This window comes from Gigantopelta aegis, chromosome 14 (genome assembly GCF_016097555.1).
Source record: "Gigantopelta aegis isolate Gae_Host chromosome 14, Gae_host_genome, whole genome shotgun sequence".
NCBI lineage: Eukaryota > Metazoa > Mollusca > Gastropoda > Neomphalida > Peltospiridae > Gigantopelta > Gigantopelta aegis.
The window spans coordinates 39880080-39900914 of record NC_054712.1 but is presented as its reverse complement, the minus strand read 5'-3'; the positions used below and the strand labels follow the sequence as shown (position 1 = coordinate 39900914).

The 20835-nt window shown below is 35.3% G+C and overlaps 1 protein-coding gene across 1 annotated transcript in view; it reads right to left on the bottom strand.

The window, feature by feature from the left end:
* The window catches only part of LOC121389237 (piezo-type mechanosensitive ion channel component 2-like), a 77301-nt gene that overhangs the window by 32322 nt on the left and 24144 nt on the right, over positions 1 to 20835 (bottom strand). Inside the window, exons 3-7 of the mRNA XM_041520835.1 lie at positions 11467 to 11598; positions 10050 to 10092; positions 6252 to 6692; positions 2706 to 2865; positions 1602 to 1706 (exon numbers count right to left, since the gene is read on the bottom strand). Of these exons, the coding sequence (XP_041376769.1) occupies positions 1602 to 1706; positions 2706 to 2865; positions 6252 to 6692; positions 10050 to 10092; positions 11467 to 11598 (881 nt within the window). The remainder of the gene's footprint in view (positions 1 to 1601; positions 1707 to 2705; positions 2866 to 6251; positions 6693 to 10049; positions 10093 to 11466; positions 11599 to 20835) is intronic.

Sequence of the window (20835 nt, the reverse complement as noted above, 5' to 3'; positions counted from 1 at the left end):
ATGCTATTTCTCAAATGTCTGAGTTGATGAGTCAAATAGAAAAAGTTTATTGGTAAGCCAAAAATAGTTGAAAAAAAGTGTCATTTAAATGATGGCCAAAAATGATAATGTAATGCCATCACATGATGAACAAAAATAATAAAATAAAGAGATGTTTGAACTCTCACAATCAGGTACCAAATTGGTCAATACAAAGGTACAGGGATGTGAGAGGGGCTGGAACTAAAAAGCTTACTGCTCAAATTCTTTCTTCCAAAGTCGAACAAAGGCTTTCAAATAGCATATCCTGGATTGGACAAAACTGGCCAATCGCAGGATGGCCAATCACAGCAAAGCTGACAAAATCCAGCCAAGGGAATGTACTATGCGTGAATACTACTTGCCATTGCGTGATACTACTTTCGTTGTTTTTTTTGTTTTTTTTAAAGATGAAATGGAAAATCGCATTTACGCGTTTCCGTGTAGCTTTCACATCCGTGAAGGAATGTCAGGCACAAGGCAACTATTTACAACACCTGTTTTTCTTAACACGCAGGTGTTTAAGCATTGTAAATGTATGTAGACATAAACAGGCTTTATAAATTCGGCCCTCAAGACTTTTAGTATCATTTTAAGTGCTTTTTATTAAAACAAAAGAAAAACAGAAGAAGCTTTAACAAAACAAAGAAGGTCCAAGACCAATTTGCATCTTTCCCTAACTACACTAAATGCTACAGCATTCAAGATGACAGTCAACACAGTTCCACAACATCAAGAGGAGCATTCACAATATGCCAGTAACATCAAGCTCATACAAGCTCTAATTCGTTCACATTCATTTTCTTTCTTTTTGGTTCCTAAATTTCAAACTTTCTAACTGGACTGCTAGCATTCCTAAGCAAAGTAACTTACAGTCAATTTTATTTTAATGTGTTTTTACAGACGTGACAATATGTAAGTGAAGTCATTGAAAAAGGGAACATTAATATACTGAGTGGTTGACAGATTTATTTATTGGGATAACTTTATCAGCTGGTAGATGGTAGAGTAGTCTGAAGATATTTAAAGGCTGTTTAACAAAAACCATTTCTATTCATAAGTATAATAAAATAATATAAACAATGTTAAAAAAAATTTTTTTTAATATGACTTTTACATTGTTATTACAATATTTAAATAATCTGATTCAAGATACTTAGTAACTAATGATTTATATATTTAAAAGGAATTTGCCATTTTTTTTAACATATATTGGGGAAAACCTCAAAACAAAACAAAAATATTTGTTAAAACCCTACAAGAAAAACATATTTTTCAAACTTTAAATACTTTCATTATATGTTAAGGATTACAGGACCTACACAATCTATAATAATTTAAATAATAATAAAATAATTTACAGTTTAAATTTGAAAACTAAACATTAGAAAAGATTTTTGATTTTCTGTATATAATTTTTTTTTTTTTTTTTTTTTTTTTTTTAAAGCTAGGTGTCCAGTTTAAAAGTCTGAAATTGATGCCTAAACATCCAGCCTCCTGTTGGAGAAAAACCACTGCAAAGTGTGAGTTAGAGATCAAGCAAGATGGACCGAAGACTGTGAGTGTTTGTAATTCCACCAAACCTCTTCCTGCTCCGCCGTCTGTACCTGTCGCTCCGTCCTCGGCGAACCCTTCTTCCGCTTTCTACCTCGGCTCACCACAATCGGGGACTCAGCCTCAGGATGATTCTATAGAGTAGTAAAAATAAATAATTAGTATCCTAACAATACGTGAAGTCATACCACAATCGGGGTCTCAGCCTCAGGATGATTCTACAGAGCAGTAAAAATTGACAATTAGTATCCTAAACACTACGTGAAGTCATATACAGCAGTAAAAATAAATAATTAGTATCCTAACAATACGTGAAGTCATACCACAATGGGGATCTCAGACTCACAGTGATTCTACAGAGCAGTAAAAATAAATAATTAGTATCCTAACAATATGTGAAGTCATAAAGAGTAGTAAAAATGAATAATTAGTATCCTAGCAATATGTGAAGTCATATAGAGCAGTAAAAATACCACAATCAGGGTCTCAGCCTCAGTGTGATTCTACAGAGCAGTAAAAATAAATAATTAGTATCCTAATAATATGTGTAATCATATAGAGTAGTCAATATAAATAATTAGTATCCTAATAATATGTGTAATCATATAGAGTAGTCAATATAAATAATTAGTATCCTAATAATATGTGAAATCATATAGAGTAGTCAATATAAATAATTAGTATCCTAATAATATGTGAAATCATATAGAGTAGTCAATATAAATAATTAGTATCCTAACAATATGTGAAGTCAAACAGAGCAGTAAAAATAAATAATTAGTATCCTAACACTACGTGCAGTCATAGTTAATAATTCTGAAGCAATATAATACATTTCTCTGCTTTCTATTTCACTTGAAATAGTAAAATAAAATAATAGTATCCTGAAAATAAGTGAAGTCACGGTTAATTGATTATGAAGCAATATAATAATAAAAATTTAAAATTTCCAAAATATCTCTCTATTAGTACGTATGTGAAGACTGGCCCTGAGAATATAAGTACTAAGTTTCAGGACTATCCTATCAAAACTCTAGGAGAATATATAGACTTAAATTTTTAATGTTAAATTTCTAATTAAAACATCACAGACTGGAATTAATAATTATCGCAGACGATCATAGTTATACCACCTTCTTGTGACACCAGTGGCGGGTTTCAAACGCCAACACCCAGTAGAGGAGAAGCAAAACTCCAGGGTTGACAAAGTACGGCCATTTGACATCATCCTGGAATATCAGTCGCCCCAAACTGGCACAGTCCGTTTTTATTATCCCTGTCAGTCCCAGCAGTCTGCAATAATAATAATAACATATAATAATAATAACATATAAAAACAAACAATTAGAAAGAATCAATAATTTATTCTAACAAGCAATCTAAAAGTACTGCTAAAGAATACAGGCTACATATCCCTGTCTATTTTTAAAATTTGCTCGGACAAGCAAAATGTATCTCAATGGTTGTCCAGTGGACAAGTGAAAATGTTCAATGCAGTTTAATTTTGAGCAGTCAAAAATACGGTCCTTGTACTTGAATAAAACATTTATTTGGACAAGTGAAAATATTGCTGGACAAGTAGATTTCTCGGTGTACTTGTCAGGTGGACAAATGAAAAATTCTGCTTATTTCTATCGATGAAAAACAATATGTTAAACATATTCCTTTACATGCACAGGAACTTTTTTCCATGTGTATATAAACCTGATCCGAATATTTTTTTAATGAATGAACCTAAATCTAATGCTTTATAAGTTCTGACAAAATGAACTGCTCCTTATCTTTAAATGTTGTTGATAATTTTAAAAAAACATTTGAAGAATTTTGCACTTAGAAATGAAATAAAATGGTTACATGGTATATATATATATATTCTAATATATATATATATATATATATATATATATATATATATATATACTGTAGATCCTGAAATTAATGCGAGTGGCAGTGGGCAGACTAACATGTGACATGAAATTAATGTGCTGGCTTTGAATTACTTTTCTAACAACGCACGTCTGTGTACGTTTTTGTTAATTCCAGACCTGTCAACCCTCCCAGATTCCGCAGTAGTCTCCCGGTATTTGATCAAATTTCCCTTGTACCTGCATGGGAGACAATTTCTCCTGTTAAATGACATTTTCGTAAGCAAAAAAAAAATTCAATCCCATTTTGCCAAAATAACATAAGGGATGTAACTCATTCTCATTCGGAAAATGTCGACTACTTTCGGTTTTCGAGAATGTAACAGGCCGAATTGTCCCAACTGTTTAAAGGGATATTCCTAAGTTTGCTGCATTGTAGGATGTTGCCGACTCAATATTTCTACGATTAAACTTATATATTAAATATGTTTTCTTGTTTCGAATATCAATGTCTGTATTCAGTGTGTTTCTGGTCGTCTTAATATTTGTAAGAAGCCCAAACTGGACTTTGTCTTCAAATAATTTCGTACATACGAAAAAACAATATTTTAGGAAATAAAATGAAATTTAACCTAGTACAAATATTGGAACAATCAAAAACATGTTTAATATACAGCCACTAATATTTTATGCAGAAAAATATAGTTGATATGTAATTACAATCGTTAAAAAGTATCTGTTAGTCTTAACACCTTAAAAATTGTATCAAACTCAGGAATGTCCCTTTAACCTTTGTCGAAGTAAGACTTATGGGATATTTATATTGTTAAAAAAGCACATGGAGTTTATAAAATGAAGTGTTATTATAATGCTTGTTGTCATCATAATGGCTACGAAGTGTGTTACCGCTAATTCAACAGGCTGTGTGTTGCCATTCAGTGTTGCCATATATATAACTATCCAATTTAGTTCTAATAACGCCTCTGAATTGTAAAATGTCTTCCCACCACTAAAAATGGAATGTACAGTGGGGTTGGGGGGAAATTGCCACTCGCCAAATTCACCAATTGCGAAATTTAGGAAGAATTGGCGAATTTTACTTTAATTTGGCAAATAAAATTCATGTAATAATTGGTGTTCTGTTGAAAAATAATTCTGAGTTTTGCATTTTTTTTTTTTTTAATTTGGCAAAATGTTTTGCTCACCCAGAGCTAGCCTGGGACAATTATGAATTCATATTTCTTAAAAAGTTAAAGAGACAGACCCTAGTTTTGAGACCTTTTACAAAACTCCAATTTATAATCAGACCATAAAATTTCTCAAAACCACATGTTCCAGTTTTTACCACCACTAAATATGCTGAGATGGCATTAAAGAAATATTCCTTTCCTTTTTCCTTTCCTTTCATAGCAATGAATGAAGCCATCAAACAGAATACAGACATGTACATGTGTATACAAGGTACATCTGTGCTTTGTTGTCCCGTAATAAAGAGGTAAAACGGGTCATACACTGCTACCAACAGGTGTGAACTACATGGCATGCAGTTTTTACACTGTACACATTACTCTGTTCAGGACTTTGTGTTATGTAAACATATATCTTTTACAAACGTAATAAGCTCTGTATCAGACGATCACATGGCTTCAATTTGGAGTCTGAGCCAGCATAGCCAATATATAATATGATATGGCAAGCACACACTAAAACATCCAGGGGAGTTCAGGGGAGCAGCCAGTTCAGTTGGCAAGAAGACACTGTATGTATGTTATTTACCAGTCTACACAGTGAAAACTGTCATCAAAATAAATAATACTGGTATATAATATGATAAAACATCCAGGGGAGTAACCAGTTCAGTTGGCAAGCACACACTGTATGTACATAACTTAACAGTCTACACAGTGAAAACTGTCATCAAAATGAATAATACCAGTATATAATATGATAAAACATCCAGGGGAGTAACCAGTTCAGTTGGCAAGCAGACACTGTATGTACATAACTTAACAGTCTACACAGTGAAAACTGTCATCAAAATGAATAATACCGGTATATAATATGATAAAACATCCAGGGGAGTAACCAGTTCAGTTGGCAAGCAGACACTGTATGTACATAACTTAACAGTCTACACAGTGAAAACTGTCATCAAAATGAATAATACCGGTATATAATATGATAAAAATGAATAATACATATAATATGATAAAACATCCAGGGGAGTAACCAAAGCAGACACTGTATGTACATAACTTAACAGTCTACAGAGTGATCATACATAATGTATATAATATGATAAAACATCCAGGGGAGTAACCAGTTCAGTCATCAAAATGAATAATACCGGTAAGATCCCTTGCTACTAATTTCTACACAGTAAAACTGTCATCAAAATGTGATATTTCCTCTCTAAGACTATATTTCTACACAGTGAAAACTGTCATCAAAATGAATAATACGATCAAATACGTTTGACATCCAATAGCCGATGATTACTCAATCAATGTGCTCTAATGGTGTCATTAAACAAAATAAACTTTAACTTTTAACTGTACATAATTTAACAGTCTACATGGTAAAACCTGTCATCAAAATGAACCTCTCCAGCTGACAGACCCAGTAAGGGATTTACCATTCAATTATTTGAATGAAATGTCAGTTGGAAATAATAACATTGCATTTGGCTTGATCTACTTGATCCACTCTTTAATTCTCTATGCAATAAAACCTTTTTACAATCAATCTACAAATAGATACCTAGATTTCTGAGCAGCCAGTGAGATGTGAAATCACATAAGATTACTTTCTTACCTTGGTAAAAATTCTGTATGCGGCAAATACTCCTGAAAGAACTGAAATTGGTACAGGTGTAAGACCAGAATATGCAGACCTGTGTACACTAAGAGAAACACCCGGAAACCAGCGAACTTGTGCCCCAGGCTCTTGTAGCATGCCCACAGCGTTGCGATCACCAAAAACGTTAAAAAGTAAACTGCACTTAGAACGGACGGCAGAATAATCCCACTGACAAACAGGAGCAATGTGATGAGAAACTTGCCGAAGAATTCAATCACAGATGTGACGCGGCAATGACGCCGAATCTTCACTGATGTCGGCAAATTGGAAGTCTCCTGTGCAGCATCTCTCTTCAACAGGACATTGCTGATTATGAAGACGAAGAGAGACATGATAAAGACAACCACATCGGGTACTATTAACCGAATGATGTCTTCTAAAGCTACTCCGTCCAGTCTGAAGAAAAGAAAAATGAAAGAACATCAATAATAGTTGTTATCAGTGTTTCTGCCTTAAAGAAATTTTTGGGTATGACGCAATGGAATTGAATGCAACCACTGTCAACAGGGAGTATGGGGTTAGGTTTAGGGTTAGGGTTAAGAAAATCATACAGTAATGATAAGAGTCATTAATTTTGTCAAAAGGTTAACTTAAAACAATAAAATCTGCAAACAAATTGGGTATGGCACCATACCTGTTTTACCCTGTGGCAGAAACCCTGGTTATAATTAAAAAGTTTGTTTTGTTTAACGACACCACTAGATCACATTGATTTTTAATTATCGGCTATATTTTTTCATTAGTAGCAAGGGATCTTTTATATGCACCATCCCACAGACAGGACAGCACATACCACAACCTTTGTTATACCAGTCGTGGTGCACTGGCTGGTTGTTATAATTAAGGACTGTCTGGGGTTTTTTTTTATGTTCATCAGGATACGAACAAACAAATAAAAATCATCTGCAAACTGTGTGAATCGGCATAAGTTTGTGGACGATTTTTGTTTGTTTTGTTCATACCCAGATGATGGTTAAAGAGATAAGAGACAATCTGTATAATTAAATATAAAACATACTTACTAGTAGTAATATTAAAAGTTCATATTTCATTTTAAATAATTTATTTTTTGTTCTAAACAATAACACTCAATAAATTAAGACTATCAATACAATAAAATGACGTCATCAGGTATGATGTTCCCTGACAATGTTATTTTCATGTACATCGAGAAATAACAAACTCGAATTGTTACAGCTGGACCAATGGGATGATGTTGACATTGTAATGAATGTAACAGAAATTTAACTATAGTCAAAATTAACCAAACTAAGAATATCCAAAGGCTAAGAAATATTAAAAACAAATCTAAGACGGGATAACGAAATCAATATAATGATTAATATTTGTATATATATAGGGAAATCTCTCTAAACTGGACAGCCATGGAAATAAGTAAAAAAAAATCCAGTTTTAAGGCGTATCTGGTTTAATTAGCAAAGAATGTAAAAAAAAAATTGGTTTTGAGGAAATTCTGTTTTACAAAGGATCTGGTTTTGAATAGTTTTTCTGTAACAAAATCATATTCCTTTTTATGACAGCATTACTCTGTGACTGGAGGCAGGATGTAAAAGGAAATGTTTAACTTAAAGGAAGGGACAATTAAGGCATTTGTCCTGGTATGCATATTCAACGATATATATAATGCACATTATTGCTTAATATCAACAAGTGTAATCGTATAGTTAATTAATAAAACGGTTAAATGTGATGGCTATTATATACAACGGGCGCAGCCATTTTGTACCAACTCAGTGAGTACGCCCTCTGGCGAGCTGGTTTTTACGTAATACTTAACGCGTAATGTCAGGAATGAGCCTTAGAAGTAGAGAAACACAATCTACCTGGTTTTTGCGGGATGATAAATAGTCATACATTGCAATGTTCTGTAATAATACACATCCCAGTAAGCCAGCAATAAGTATATCCAGCACTATATATATTATTTTTCAATACAAAATAAAATACCATTGTCAAAGTGGCTACACAACAAGTCGAAATAATTAACAATGTTTTTTCCATTCATTAACCTACGTACTGAAATGATACACGGAGTATTTTCTTAGTTAATTGGTCTATGCTGTTAGTTGCTTCTACCTGGGATTCCTGATTGGCAGGTGTGTATTTGATTGGTAACCAGACGAGCCAATTAATTGATGCTGTCTAGACACAAAAATACATACCAGTATTGTGGAATATTACCTGTCGCCCCTAAAATGGTAATGGACATGGTTTATTACTGTAAATAGTTCTGTAAAACTATTGATTAAGTAGACTTTTCCATCTAAAACCACAGAACTGACCAATTACGTAGTCCCAAAGAAAAGAAAATTATCACTTGGGTATCGTGGGTTGTCGTTTTTGCCTCAGCGTAGCATATCAATAGGCCTAATAGTGTACATTTTTCCTTTGGATTATTTAACAGAGAAATTACTATAACCCCATTTTGTTCCGTTAATGCAACTTGAAATATATTTAGTTAAATAGTTTATTATATTATTACGTCATTTATGCTGTTTTACAAGTCAGGTTGATCAAAGAGAAGCGCCTTGTCGAAAATTACTGCTTTTGTTTACACTGTACATACAGGAGATGGTCAGGAGCTGACGTCACTTCGCCCCAACCTATACAACCGGACGTCACAAAAACGAAACAAAATGGCTGCCCCCAGTTAGCAGGAATAATCATGGGTTTTTTATTAACTCTAAAATTAAGCGTTTTTCATTTGCTAAAGTGTCAGTATGTGTTGGTGGTCCGGGTATGCATCTTTTCAACACATAAGGCTTTTGTTTGAGTTGACCCTACCTTTAACGACACACTCAACACATTTTATTTATGGTTATATGGCGTCAGACAGATGGTTAGGTCCACAGATATTGAGCGAGGAAACCCGCTGTCGCCAATTCATAGGCTACTCTTTTCGATTAGCAGCAAGGGATCTTTTATATGCACCATCCCACAGACAGGGTAGTACATACCACGATCTTTGATATGCCAGTCATGGTGCACTGGTTGGAACGAGAAATAGCCCAACAGGCCCACCTATGGGGGATCGATCCCTGACTGACCACACATCGAGCAGGTGCTTTACTGCTGGGCTATGTCTCGCCACTGGAACCAAGTAAAAAAATCCAGTTTTAAGGAGTATTTGGTTTTACAAAGAATGTATAAAAAAAATTCAGTTTTAAGGAGTATTTGGTTTTACAAAGAATGTATAAAAATAATTCAGTAGTTTTAAGGAGTATTTGGTTTTACAAAGAATGTATAAAAAAATCCAGTTTTAAGGAGTATTTGGTTTTACAAAGAATGTATAAAAAAAATCCAGTTCTAAGGAGTATTTGGTTTTACAAAGAATGTATAAAAAAAATCCAGTTCTAAGGAGTATTTGGTTTTACAAAGAATGTATAAAAAAAATCCAGTTCTAAGGAGTATTTGGTTTTACAAAGAATGTATAAAAAAAATCCAGTTGTAAGGAGTATTTGGTGTTACAAAGAACAAAGAATGTATAAAAAAAATGTATAAAAAAAATCCAGTTTTAAGGAGTATTTGGTTTTACAAAGAATGTATAAAAAAAATTCTGTTTTGAGGAAATTCCGGTTTACAAAGGGTCTGGTTTTGAATAGTTTCCCTGTACAAAATCATATTCCTTTTCATGACAGCATTACTCTGTGACTGGAGGCATCAAAAACCACCACATATGTTAATTTTTCTGTGAGAATTAATTAATTTTGTTGGTTATATGTTGCCAGTTACCTTTGAAGCCCAACCTGTCTAGCCAGTTTTTCACTGAAAGAACCTGAAAGCATATTTATTAAAATGGTTATCATTTTTGTAACCCCTGCAATTAAGAAAATGGCTACGACAAAAACTACATACTGTGGACATTTTTTAAATATAGTCCACAGTAAAAAACAAAAGGTGATGTGGAGAATTAAAAACTACTCAGCAATCTCCACGGCATTGTAGAATGCCATGAGCAATTTGCCAGGGTTGATTTTGACAGTAAACAAAATCTTTTAACATTTCATTCAAACTTATCCAACTGAAGCAATGTGATGGGTATTTCTCAAGTTCAAAGAAGGGTTTAAACTTTGTTGTTATTATGGTCTGGGTGGACCAGGTATCACAGAGAAGGTTCATGCAAATCATCCCGCTTAATTGTAACAGTAATTAAAGTGGTATTCTCATTATGCAATTAGTCGCACCAACTTGTCGCATGCAATTTGTCAGCACTACAAAAATTGGAAAGTACAAGAGTAAAGTAGTTCTGATTTAGGTGTTCTCATAGTATGATTCAATTGCATGCGACAAGTTGGTGCGAACGAGAATGTCCCTTAATAAGAGCCCATTAATCTGTCGATAGATTTCTTCAATAAACTGGAAGCTAATAATAAAAAACAAACATGTATGTTTGAAACTGAACATCAATTCCATCTGTTCATGTGATCTTAATAGCCATATAATCTTTTCATTTACTGTGCATGATGAATATAATGATTTAAAAAATGCCTTCACTAATTTTGACATAATGATTTTCAAGAGAGTTAAAACAACTCATGTGACCACTCGTATTAAACTTGCGTTACAAATCTCTCTTGAAACTATACATAAAAGTATGTCTGTATCTTTAACTTATTTCCATATGTTAAAGCACTCTAGCTATGTCTGTAATGCATATGATAATGATTCAAAACCACTTTTATAAATAATAAATTTTAAATTGTCACCAGTAAGTTCAGAAGGAAAAAAAAGAAGCCCACATCATGTCTAGGTCATGTAAACCACCTGTCCCTTTTTCTCTGGATGGGACAGTTACTTGTAACAAGGTATCTAGGAATAATTATCAAAAAAACGAAAAAAGAATTAACTAAAAGCTATTAAAAATTCTCTTGATTTTTTAATACATTGTAAAAAAAAAATACCAATTATAAACAGCCACATTTTACCACTCTCTTCCCAGATGGCTGCTCAACAGGTATGACTATAGAACTTATAAAACTGAACCAAGACAACTCGAAACGTGTTTCCTTTTGACACGAGTTCAACCATAAAAGCAATATATGAACCTGAAATACTGTGAACTACATGTAACTTTAGATTTAAAACAAATACGAAGATGTCGATGACATTTCAATTGCACAGTGTTCGTAAGTACATGGATACAACTTACAGCTTTGAAACATGGAACCATACGGTTCATTGTCGGTTGCTATGGCACCAAGGACGATGTGAAAAGTGGCCTGAGCAAGGACAGCAAGGCTGGTGAAGGCAATCAGAATCTTCAGGTAGACCCCTGTTGAACCTGAAGGAAAAAAAAACAAGAAAAAAACCCTCATATGTACTGATAAATAAAATACTGTAATTCAAGAAATATTAGCGAGCGTAAACTTTTAGCGAATTTAGCGAGGCTATAAAAGACGCTAATATTCCATGACGCTAAATTTAAAGTTAAAAGTTTGTTTTGTTTAACGACACCACTAGAGCACATTGATTTACTAATCATCGGTTATAGTCATCAGAGGAAACCCATTACATTTTTCCATTAGCAGCAAGGGATCCTTTACATGTACTTTCCCAGACAGGACAGCACATACCACATCCTTTCACTAGTTGTGGTGAACTGGTTGGAACAAGAAAAAAACCTAAATCAGTGGAATGGATCCAATGAGGTGATTCGATACTGCGACACAAGCACATGAGGTGAGCACTAATCGAACTGAGCTAAATCCTGCCCCCCCCCCCCCCCCCCCCCCTCCCAATTTAAAGACACATACAACAGTCTATTCCGAAAAAACCCACATTCTGTGACTACTTTGTCAAAGATTAATTCAACACACAACAATGGAAGGAAGGAAATGTTTTATTTAACGACGCACTCATCACATTTTATTTATGGATATATGGCTTCAGACATATGGTCAAGGACCACACAGATATTGAGAGAGGAAACCTGCTGTCGCCACTTCATGGGCAACTCTTTTCGATTAGCAACAAGAGATCTTTTATATGCACCATCCCACAGACAAGATAGTACATGCCACGGCCTTTTTTACACCAGTTGTGAAGCACTGGCTGCACACCAATGGATACACATGTTACTAATTAAACCAAAAGGATAGCAAACAACAATAATTAGTTAGCATGCACATTACTCCAATTTACTGTTTTAAGTTGTTTGTAAGCCGCATAACGTTAAAATTGGCAAACCTACTATTTCAGCTGATCCTACAGCTTAACTTATTCTTTTTTTTAGTATTTGATATGACGATGTCGCTAATATTTTATGTCATTAATATATCATTTATTTTAATTTTGCTAAATTTTAAAATCGCAAATATTTTATGGTTTACAGTATACAGTGACGTCCAAAAGGAACTTTACATACATGTACATACAATTTGAATGACTGGATAAATATTGTTGCTGATCGAAAAGAACCAATTTAGAAACCACCGTACAAACATTTTGCATGTATTACAAAGTGCATTTTGACGTTTAAAAATTTAACTTCATGATACTTTCATATCCCACCATACTGTTTGCTGGTTTTCTATAATACAATTTACCTTGTAAAGTTTCTGATGGAAAATACCCTTGTAAAGTTTATATGATGGACATTAATATATATATATATATATATATATATATATATACATATATATATATATATATATATATATATATATATATATATATATTAAAAAAACATATACAGGTATCTAAAGTTTTAGTTTTGGTGGGATTTATTGCAAGGTTTCATTCTTCTGATTTGTGCCAAATAAAGTATTTCTTACTAGGAAATATTTTGTTCAATATCGTGTTGTGATTTCCTATAGTAAAGTAAAGTAAAGTAAAGTAAAGTTTGTTTTATTTAACGACGCCACTAAAGCACATTGATTTTTTTATCTTATCATCGGCTATTGGACGTCAAACATATGGTCATTCTGACACTGTTTTTTGGAGGAAACCCGGTCGCCACATAGGCTACTCTTTTTATGACAGGCAGCAAGGGATCTTTTATTTGCGCTTCCCACAGGCAGGATAGCACAAACCATGGCCTTTGTTGAACCAGTTATGGATCACTGGTCGGTGCAAGTGGTTTACACCTACCCATTGAGCCTTGCGGAGCACTTACTCAGGGTTTGGAGTCGGTATCTGATTTAAAAATCCCATGCCTCGACTGGGATCCGAACCCAGTACCTACCACCCTGTAGACCGATGGCCTAACCACGACACCACCAAGGCCAGTGTTTCAGAGATCACTACACAATTATATACAGTGAAACCCCTCTAAACTGGACACCCTTGGAACTAAGACAACTGTCTGGTATTAAGAAGGATTTGGTTTCAGGAGGTTATGTTATGTACATGTTTTAAAAAGGGACTCTGTGAAACGTCCTGTTTTGAGTGAATTCCGGTTTACAGAGGGTCCGGTCTTGAGGTTTCACTGTAGGTAGCACTAGAGAATATAACATATGGGTCAAATGTATCTGGGTCAAATTTATCTGGGTCAAATTTACTCAAAATGTTATGGTCACCTAACTTTTGACAGCGTGGCTAGGGCTAGTTATTATCAGCAGTCCTGCTGTTAGAGATTTTTTTTTTTTTTTTTTTTTTTTTTCTCTTTCACAATTTAGACCAATAGTCCAGTCTGTAAGATAAAATGAGCTGTTTTTTCCAGTTCGCCTCTCTTTCCATAGAGTTTGGTGTGTATGGCAGTTTCGATTGGCCACTCAGCTTGTCTCAGGTCTTGATGAATTGGACACGCCTGTAAGATGTGTTCTGCTGTTTGGTCTTCCAGGCCACAACTGCAGGTTGGTGTTGCTGCAAGTTTAAACTTTCTGAACATGTGAGCATTCAGTCGGTTGTGGCCTGTCCGGAGTCTCAACAGAGTTACTTGTTCCAAGCTGTTAGAGATAAATGTGACAGTGTTTGTTGTCAAAGAAAAAAAGTTTTATTTGGGCAATAAATGTATACCTTGTGACTGAAACATGTATGGGTACATTTATTAAACAACAGACATTACGGGGAAATACCTGAAGAAAAGAATTTAAAATAATGTGAAAATAAATATGGGATAACAATAAAAAGAAGTTAATATGTATTAATACAATTTAGTGACTAGTCTAGAATTATTCCTATTCCATGGCTTACCTGACCTATTAGATGAAAAGATTGCCCTTTATGATTGGTCATTATGGCTGGATATTATTTCTAGAGACATTAATTTCACCTTCTGGGTTTATGGACATGACCTAAAATGTCAAAATGTCCCATTGGGAATATGCACAACATTTATACTTGAATTGATTTATAAAGGTTAGATATTTGTGGGCAACTTCTGACAATAAATGCATTTATATTCAATATTTTATCATCTGTATGTCTATTAGTATAAGAATGAATGAATGAATGAATGAATGAATGAATGAATGAATGAATGTTTAACGACACCCCAGCACGAAAAATACATCGGCTATTGGGTGTCAAACTATGGTAATGCAAATAAATAAAGTGATGATCAACATCAATATAAAACTTCAAGGTTTAAACAAAAACAGTGTAAAGAACTGTGCAAAAATACAAATGCAAATATCACAGAATGTTACGGACACCGAATTTTACTCTAAACTTCAATTTGTGCTGTATTGGCCATTCTCAAATGGACCATCTACAATGTAAATGGTACTTATGTTTTCATACTGTTGGGAGGTGGTGGGATGTAGCTCAAGGGGAGAATGCTTGGCTGAAGTGTGATGGATCATAGAACAGATCATCCTCAATTGATTCTACTTTCTTCCACATCATAACCAGTATTACATGACTGGTACATCAAAGTCTGCATATGAGCTTGTCTGTCTATGGGTAAAGTGCATATAAAATTATTACATGCTACGTTTTATTTGGAGCAGCATATGTTGTAGCAGCATATCTGCCAGTCTGTCTTGGTCTTCTCTCTGTCTGTCTGTCCATCTGTCTGTCTGTCTGTCTCTGACTGTCTCTAGGACGTTGCCCTGTGGTAAAGTGTTCACCTGATGTGCAGTCAGTCTAGGGTTTATCTTCGTCAGGGGGCCCATTGGGCTATTTCTCTTTCCAGCCAGTGCCATACAAATGGTGTAATAATTTAAGACTGTAGTATACATGTACTATCCTGTCTTTGGGATTCTGCATATAAAAGATCCCTTGCTGCTAATCGGAAAGAGTAGCCCATTGCATGGTTGTAGCGGGTTTCCTCTTTCATTATCTGTGTGTCCCTTAACCATATGTCCGACACCATAAAACTATAATTAAAATGTCTGGAGTGTGTCATTAAATAAAACATTCCATTTTCCTTCCTTCCTGTCTCTATGTTTCAACCGAGTATCGATACTGTCATCTGTTAAGACTATAGGCTTGTTCAAAATGTGCTGAGGTTTTGTTAAACAAAATATTCCTCTCTATTCATACCTTTGATAATTGCATTCACATGCTCATTTTATATTGATTAAATCAGAAGCAAAAACATCAGTGCTATCTCACAAGTAAACACAGTGACAGTCAGGACTGTCATTAGGGATTAACGACGTGTCAATAAAACATGTATAGTAAATAATTCTATATCACACACATTGTATACTAAATGTATATATCGGCTGGTATATACAGGTAACAGCTGTGCTGTGGTAGCCTGTGGTTGTACTGTCTTTATGATAAATGAAGTATCCACTGACACATTCCACTGCAACCCACACGATATGTTTTCCAGGTGTGATAATGTTATTCATGTACACTGAGCAAACTAAGAAATCTGACAGATGAATATTTTCTGTCTGCATGGACATGCAGCTATATTTACCATCGTTTAAAACAATAGCTGATATCTTTTTCATTCTGGGGCATCGTTGAACATTCATTCATTACATTGCATGGACAGTCAAGAATGATTATTCTGTTATATCTCAGAGTGTGCCATTACATCTCAATGTGTGAGATATCAAACATACAAATTGATTCCAGTTTTAGATAATGTTATAATATAAATGTAGCAACATCAACTGGTAACAAATTTCGGTAGGCCTGTATATTTACATGTATATGCATATTGTGTCAATAACAACTATGAACCATACATGTATATATATAGACCATACATTATTACATGTCCAAATGTATTATTAGGTGTTATTAAAAGTGTATATTAAGATTTTACACTTCTAGGTGGTAGAAAAAACTATGTGGCAGAAACATGTTGTTGTTTTTCTTTAGCTAATTAGCTAACGAGTTGTTTATTTAGCAGCAGCAGGGATTTTTTTCTAATATTCTTGACTAATGTGCTAAGATACTGTTAAACAAAGTTTCCTTTCATGTGTATATACAATTATGATACAAGTACATCTGTTAACAAGAATACCCGTGAGGTGCATGATACACCTGTCAAAAAAGTAGGTCGCAGTGACCTGGCCATGGTATGCTACACACCGCCGTGGTATGCTACACACCACCATTCCAAGTTGTACTTGCATGCACGGTTTGACAATCCTACATGTATTGATAAGGAAGATGTTGGACATACAAGAATTTCCTTTAATGTGCAGTAATCATACCTGTAAGCCATTCCTCACGTAGAACACCGTGATCAAATATAGTATTAAAACGTTTAACATAGACTGGCATGATCAAGGTGGCTATTTTGTCTACACCTAATTGTTTTATAGCTTTTATTATTTCATCTTCGCTGAATTTCCCGTTAATAAAATGACAATCATTGTTTACTTTGTTTAGTACCTGGTCCATATCAACTATGTAGACTCGTATTGCTTTTGAACATAAGCCTTTAGTCATTCAATTAAAGGATTAACTTCCAATAATCAAGTCTACTTTTATAATATTTTGTAAATGAAGAAGGTACCAATCAATTAGATTGACTGTGAATGCGCTTTGATTCATAATAATATACTTAGGATTTAATGATGGTCTGTGATCCACCCCCGTCGGTAGGACCATTGGGCTATTTCTCATTCTAGCCAGTGTACCACGATTGATATATTAAATGCCTTTGTATGTGTTATCCTGTCTGTGGGATGGTGCATATAAATGATCACTTGCTACTATCGACACCCAATAGCCGATGATTAATAAATCGATATAACGACAAAGTGACCCAGGGACGAACATGGTCGTTGTAATGAGGTCTGACTGTATATATATATATATATATATATATATATATATATATATACTGAACAAAATAAGAAACTTCCGCTAACTTTGCTTGAACATAACTTGATGAAAACAAACCGGGGGAATAATTGTTATATATGCGTTTAAAGTGTGTTCCATGATGCATCGTTTGGTGCAAAAATCATGGCCATAGGTTAACAAAAACTGGGAGACATTTTGACCAAGTGTGGTAGGGGTTAAAAAAAAAAAAACCCCACTTAATAACGGGTATGACCACCTCTTGAATTGACCACTGTAGTGCATCGCAGGCGCATAGAATTGACTAAATGTTGATTTCTGCCTGTGGAATATTGTTCCATTCCTGAATGAGCGCTTGACGAAGTTCGTTGACGTTAGCGGGTGGGTTGGGACGACGCCTCAATCGTCTGTCCAGACTATCCCAGACATGCTCGATGGGACTTTTAGCGGGCCAGTCATCAATGAAATCAATGTTATTTGTCCTAAGAAAATTTACAGTGTCTCTAGCTGTATGAGAGGTGGCATTATCATGCTGAAAAATCGAGATGTTGGCGTTGTTATGGAACAGAGGAATGACGTGATGAGCGAGAATGTCATCGCGGTAACGTTGAGCATTTAAATTGCCATCAATGACGACTAGTGGTGAACGATAACCATGGGCAATGGCATGCCCAGACCATGACACAACCCCCACCCCCGAAAGGATCTCGTTCAAGAACACAACCGTCAGCTTAGCGTTCATTTCTCCTACGGTAGACGCGCACCCTGCCATCAACACGTTGTAAAGAAAATCTGGATTCATCCGAAAAAAGAACGGTATTCCAGCGTCGCCGTATCCAACGAGTGTGTACACGTGCCCAATTAAGACGATTTAGACGATGACGTTGCGTTAAAACGCATCCGACGTAAGGACGTCGTGCATGTAAACCGTTCTCCCGCAGACGATTACGAACAGTTTGCCCACTGATTCGGTTATTATGAAGCCCAGGTGTGTTAGCAGCAGTAGCAGTAGCAGTTTGGAATCAATTGCGCAAATGCGTGTTCATGATATAGCGGTCTTGACCACGCGTTGTAACACGTGGACGTCCACGACGTGGCAAGTCGTTGGTGCTTCCTGTCGTTCGAAATCTTACGCAACGATTTCGTATCGCTCGACTACAACTCCCAACATGCCTTACAACGTCTTCTGTCGACATGCCAGCATCAAGCATGCCAATCGCCCGTTCGCGTAAATTATTGGGTATTCTGGGCATACTACAAATGCTACAATGTAAAAAACGTTAATATTTTTTACACATTTTGAAGCGTTTTCGTTCACTTGACAACAATGTCAGTAAGACAAGTAAAACAAACTGACCGAATACTACACGGGACATGTTGAACCTAGCCCGAGTACTCTGAATGTAAGAGAGCTAGACGGACATTTGGACATAAACACGCTCTCTTTACATGTAATGAGAGCGTGTTTATGTCCAAATGTCCGTCTAGCTCTCTTACAGTCAGAGTACTCGGGCTAATGTTGAACCATGCATGCACGTGCAAATTGAATTTCACGTTGTCGACGATTAACAGTGCAAAAATAATCGATAAAATTCATGAATCCTGATAATACAGCTCAAGGCTAATACTACCTATATAATTTCATTACACAATGAATTCTTTAACACAACAAATACTATATGTACAAATCAGAAGTTTCTTTTTTTGTTCACTATATATATACATTTCTGGAGCTGTTTATTTTGCATGTGTATTCTCCACTAGTTGTGCCAATATCATTATACATGTATGTTTACCGCCGATTTGACCAACGATCACGAGTCGTTTCGTCTGCGAGCTGCTTTGTTAATATATAAATGTGTGTTGGCATGATTTCCAAAAGGAACTTGGATATAGGTTGTATCTAGTGCTAGTGCTGTTCTTGTTGCGGACCCGGTATAGTCCGTCCCCCTGTTAATTTGATCCATACAATTTTATTTTGTGAAAACTTCTTAAGATTTATTTCATCCACGCTAAATCTTTTACTGGTTTATATTTTGATTTATTTTCTTCTTTTTTTCAGGCGTTACAATAAATACAAAAACTAAATAATAAAAGACTACGAAGAAGAATCTTGTATATTTTGGGTAAAATTCCATGTCATTCCCATTTTTATCCAACGTTATATCAATGGAATAAATGTTAATATCCTAAAAGGTACCGACCTAATAGTCCTCATTCTCCCACTTTTCCAGTTACTCTGTTCAGAAGGCCGGAAATGTGACATTTTAACACCTGAAATTCAAACTTTTCTCAGGGAAGCAGGTTCAGACCGTGAAATACATTTATTTTCATCTCCCAGGCCATTGAACCGACACCATGCCCCCACCCTCTCCACCCCTTTCAAATACACTCCACGGTCATTGTTATAGAATATAGGCTGTATCCCTCCCCCACCCCACCCCCCCAAAATCAAAATAAAATATCTCCACTTCAACTTTATTATTTAAAAATATGCCCCCCCCCCCCCCCCCCCCCATGATAGTACATACGCATGCCTTAGTAGCTGGAACGAGACATAATCCCACTGGCGGGGATCGACCACAATTCTAGACTCAAATGAATGCGTCCGAGCAAGGTACAAGACAACTTCATCCTTCCTGCACTGGCAGTAAGAGGACTGCCACTATTCCACGATTGGATTGACAAAATGAAGCTTGTTCGTGACCGCACAGTCCTTGCAATATCAAAGCAGCAGATAAAAAAACAAAAACAAAAAAATCCCAAAAAAACAACAAACCAAAAAAACAACAACCCTGTATTCGAAATCCAGTTGACAAACTTGTCTATGTCATAGTCTGCACATACACGTGTATGCAGGTGTTCATGTGTATTGCATCGCAACCAGGTGTACGTACATGTGTTCTTACCATCTCTCCATACAGACCACCAAAACAAGTAAAAGCTACACAGCAAAGAGCCATAAAACCCTATTGCGTAATGTGTATTCAGTTCAAAGAGCGTGCATGTTCATGTAAAGTACGTAATTCGACAGTATTTTTCTACTGGCTAACGCCTGTGCCTCTGTTTATGGTTGCATAGTAGGAGGGGAAGGGGAACTGCTATGGACTGAAATATGCAATACATTTAGTCTAATTCAGCCATAAAAGTGTCCACTAGATTAAAAATTGGGCACAAATTTAGAGGGTTCACAAAAAATAAAAATGCAAATAATTAATGTATTTTAGAACTACGGTGGCTGGGAAAAGACATCACATCAAATTGTTTTTCTCGATCGATCGACTTACTATCTCGATCGATCGACTTGCTATCTCGATCGATCGACTTACTATCTCGATTTATCGACTTTCGAAATCGAGGC